General features: G+C 36.6%; 1 protein-coding gene across 1 annotated transcript; it reads left to right on the top strand.

Annotated features, from left to right (window-relative positions):
* Positions 1-203: 203 nt before the first annotated feature.
* LOC130621330 (uncharacterized) lies at positions 204-1,734 on the top strand. The gene is made up of 2 exons (XM_057436626.1): positions 204-342; positions 734-1,734. Exons 1-2 carry the CDS (start codon positions 204-206, stop codon positions 1,732-1,734), a joined length of 1,140 nt encoding a protein of 379 aa, XP_057292609.1.
* Positions 1,735-3,072: the final 1,338 nt, after the last annotated feature.

Genomic DNA, 3,072 nt, shown 5'->3' with positions numbered 1-3,072 from the left:
ACTGTTTTACAAAAAAATGTCATCAGAAAGTTATTTTATTATTTAATTCTCATTCCATTTTTATAAAATCAGGCCATGGATATTCGTTTTTTTAAAAACATTTCTCCATACCTTCTCACACTGCCCCCTTCATTGCATTCTCTACACCCCTCGACGAAGTAGCCAGATTGCTGGCTCTGTGCCACGTTTTTACCCTTTCAAAAATGGACTCCAGCAAGAAAAGCAGTCAAAGTGGGAAAAGAGGGGCAAAAGACTCCTCCTCCAGTAGTAAAGACTCCTCCTCCAGTAGTAAAGACTCCTCCTCCAGTAGTAAAGACTCCTCCTCCAGCAGTTCGAGCGACGGTACGTTTAATCCTTTTTGATTTTATTATAAATTTCCCATATTACAAGACTATTGTTTTTACCAAAAAAAACCTGTTCAAATTACCTCACGCCACCACCCACGTGTTTTGCTCCTCCACACGAGTTCTTAAAAATGACGTATGTCATTACTACTTTTTTAGTTTATTTCTGATAGATTTTAGCTGCTTAGTTTTTACCTTGCTTCGATTGTTTTTTTTCCTAAGAATATGCTTTTAGAAAACTTTGCAAAAACAAAAACTTTAACAAGGGGGTTTAAGGATGTTAATTTCCTAGGATGAAGTATATTATAAAAGGTGTTAGTAAAAATCAGCTTGACTTTTTCCCAAATTTGGAACCAGTGACTCAGTTACCTTTTTCTTCTTAAATTCAGGTGCCTTGACATGTTACCTCCATGATCTCAGTCCAGTCAAAAAGGCAAGAAATAGCAGTGTTGGTTATTACAATTTTACTGTCCAAACTGATGAAACTGTTCACCGTGGTGTGTCATTTCGAATGGATTTGAGGGATAAGATAGAAAAAGCAGCTGAATCGAAGAGTCCCGTAAAGTTGGTTAATTATAAACGCAAAGCGAACTGGAAAGATAACAGCCTCCAGGACATTGAAGTCAATAGAAACACCAGATTGGAGGAGTGTAAAGCTGGTTTCGCTCACAAAAACATCAAAAAGGATGTTGCCAAACGTCAAAAAATCAAAACTGTGCTTGATAGTGGTTATGATAAACAGATGGTTACTATAATAGGATATATTGACATTGATAATGTGGCTATTTCAACTATGGATTCGTCTGCAAAAAGAACTGATACATTCGTTAACGATGACAGTGGGATTGTTTTGGTTTCCTTTTGGAATGAAATCGCAAATCAGCTGAGCACGAGTGGTACCTATGAATTACAAAATCTTTCCGTACGGGAGTTAAATTCAACCCCTGTTGAAACTGTTCTCACTACAACCAGCGAATCATTGATCTTGCCCTGGACGAAAGGTAATGCAATAAAACAATCGTCTCCACCATATCAGCTAAAGAAGTCCTTGCATTTTCCCATAAAAAGTGTTTCAATCAGCCAGAAGGTATATAAATGTCCTCGTTGTTTTACTCAAATTGAAGAATCTACGCTTGGACAAGATTTTTTTCGTTGCGCCAAAAGTAAAAATAGTACAAAATTTTCTTCGTTGTCATCAAATGTTACGATCCAGTTAATAACGAATGAAGGACAAAAAGTGGTTATGTATAGCACTCAGCTTAACCAATATCTCCTAGCGAAAAGGGAAAGTGTTGAAGTTGACGATGAAGACCAAGTATGCAAGGTTTTGCTGTTGGATGAAAAATCTGTGATTTCTGTTAATCACCGTAATGTTGTCACTGACTTCTAAACTTTAAATATAAACATTGCTTTTAAATTTCGATGCACTGCAAGCTTTGAAATTACCTATTGTACACCACATATGTAGTACATTCTATATGGTTGCTAGATATGAACTGGAAGTTATAGATACACAGAAAGATCAGTTATTTCAAGTCTTGCAGTGCATATGCATGTTACTGGTTAGCATTGCATTTTGTTACGTTTTGTTACTTTTTTTTTCTGTTCATACATATGAACAAGCCTGCAGAAAGTTCAGTCCTTCATGGTTGATGTCTGACGAATATTCAAGGCTTGTTCATAATGTATATAACTATAGTTTCACGACTTGCTTTGTTTTGTTTACTCCTTGCACCTGTGATTGAGTGTCCTTTTTTTGTATATAGTTTTCAGCCTTAAAGCAAAATATACACTCTCACAAGTGATGTCTAACAGTTATTGCAAGGCTTATTTAAAGTAGTAAATGTGGAGCAGTAACTAACAAACAAAGTAACAAGATATGCTTTTGGCTTGCTTTGTATTAAGCCGTGAATATATTTGTTTTATGCTATACATATATACTAGTTATATAAGTGAAATAATCATCAATCACCACTGTTGGTGAGAGATTTTTCGAAGCATTTTTATCCTCCATATTTGGCTGGAAATTCCTCCTCAGTGATTATCAACAGTTATTTCAAGCCATCCATCTTTTTGGCATATTTTCTGTATATAACCTTCAGCTGTAAAGCATTTTCTCACAATTCTAAACCCTATACAAATTTGACTGTTCCAGTCTAGCTCCAACAAGTCAGTCTGTAAATTTAAAACCCGATTTTCCCGGTTTTGATAGTTCGGCAAAACCTCTGAATCACGTCTGGGCTTTTAGATGTCACAATGCTAACGCCTATACAAAATTGGTTGTTCTGGTCTGGCTCTAACATAAGTCGGTCCGTAAATTTAAAACTGGATTTGATAGCCACGCCCGGGGCTTTTCTTATCACACACAATTGCTCGGGCAAATCTTACCCAGGTCATCTATGACGTTTTTCAAAATTTAATCCAAATGTTCAAAAATGGTCACACGCACGATAAACACTTCTGCAGCCTTATTGTGCGCATAACCATTTTTGGACAAGTGCACTAACTTTTTGCGAATGCACAAATGAAATTTTTGCCGTGTTTTGCTCAGATTAAATTTCGGCGGATCGGGATATTTTGGAAGTTTGCGTGAATTCGTTTTCGCGAATATGTGCAATGCATCATCACTTGCGTAGGCACATAAGTTCAAAATTTTTCGACACACTGCGATTTTGGTGAAAAATTATACCAAATGCTGAACGGGCCAAAGAAGATCATGTGCGTGCTG

The sequence above is a fragment of the Hydractinia symbiolongicarpus genome, chromosome 12 (genome assembly GCF_029227915.1).
Source record: "Hydractinia symbiolongicarpus strain clone_291-10 chromosome 12, HSymV2.1, whole genome shotgun sequence".
NCBI classification, from domain to species: Eukaryota; Metazoa; Cnidaria; class Hydrozoa; order Anthoathecata; family Hydractiniidae; genus Hydractinia; species Hydractinia symbiolongicarpus.
Note: the sequence above shows the minus strand (reverse complement) of the source record. Positions and strands in the feature narration are given on the sequence as shown.

Bases quoted from the DNA above. Each gene is read 5' to 3' on its own strand.
- LOC130621330 (XM_057436626.1), top strand. From the start codon at position 204: ATGGACTCCAGCAAGAAAAGCAGTCAAAGTGGGAAAAGAGGGGCAAAA. The intron at 343-733 runs GTACGTTTAATC...TCTTAAATTCAG, and splicing joins CTCCAGCAGTTCGAGCGACG to GTGCCTTGACATGTTACCTC.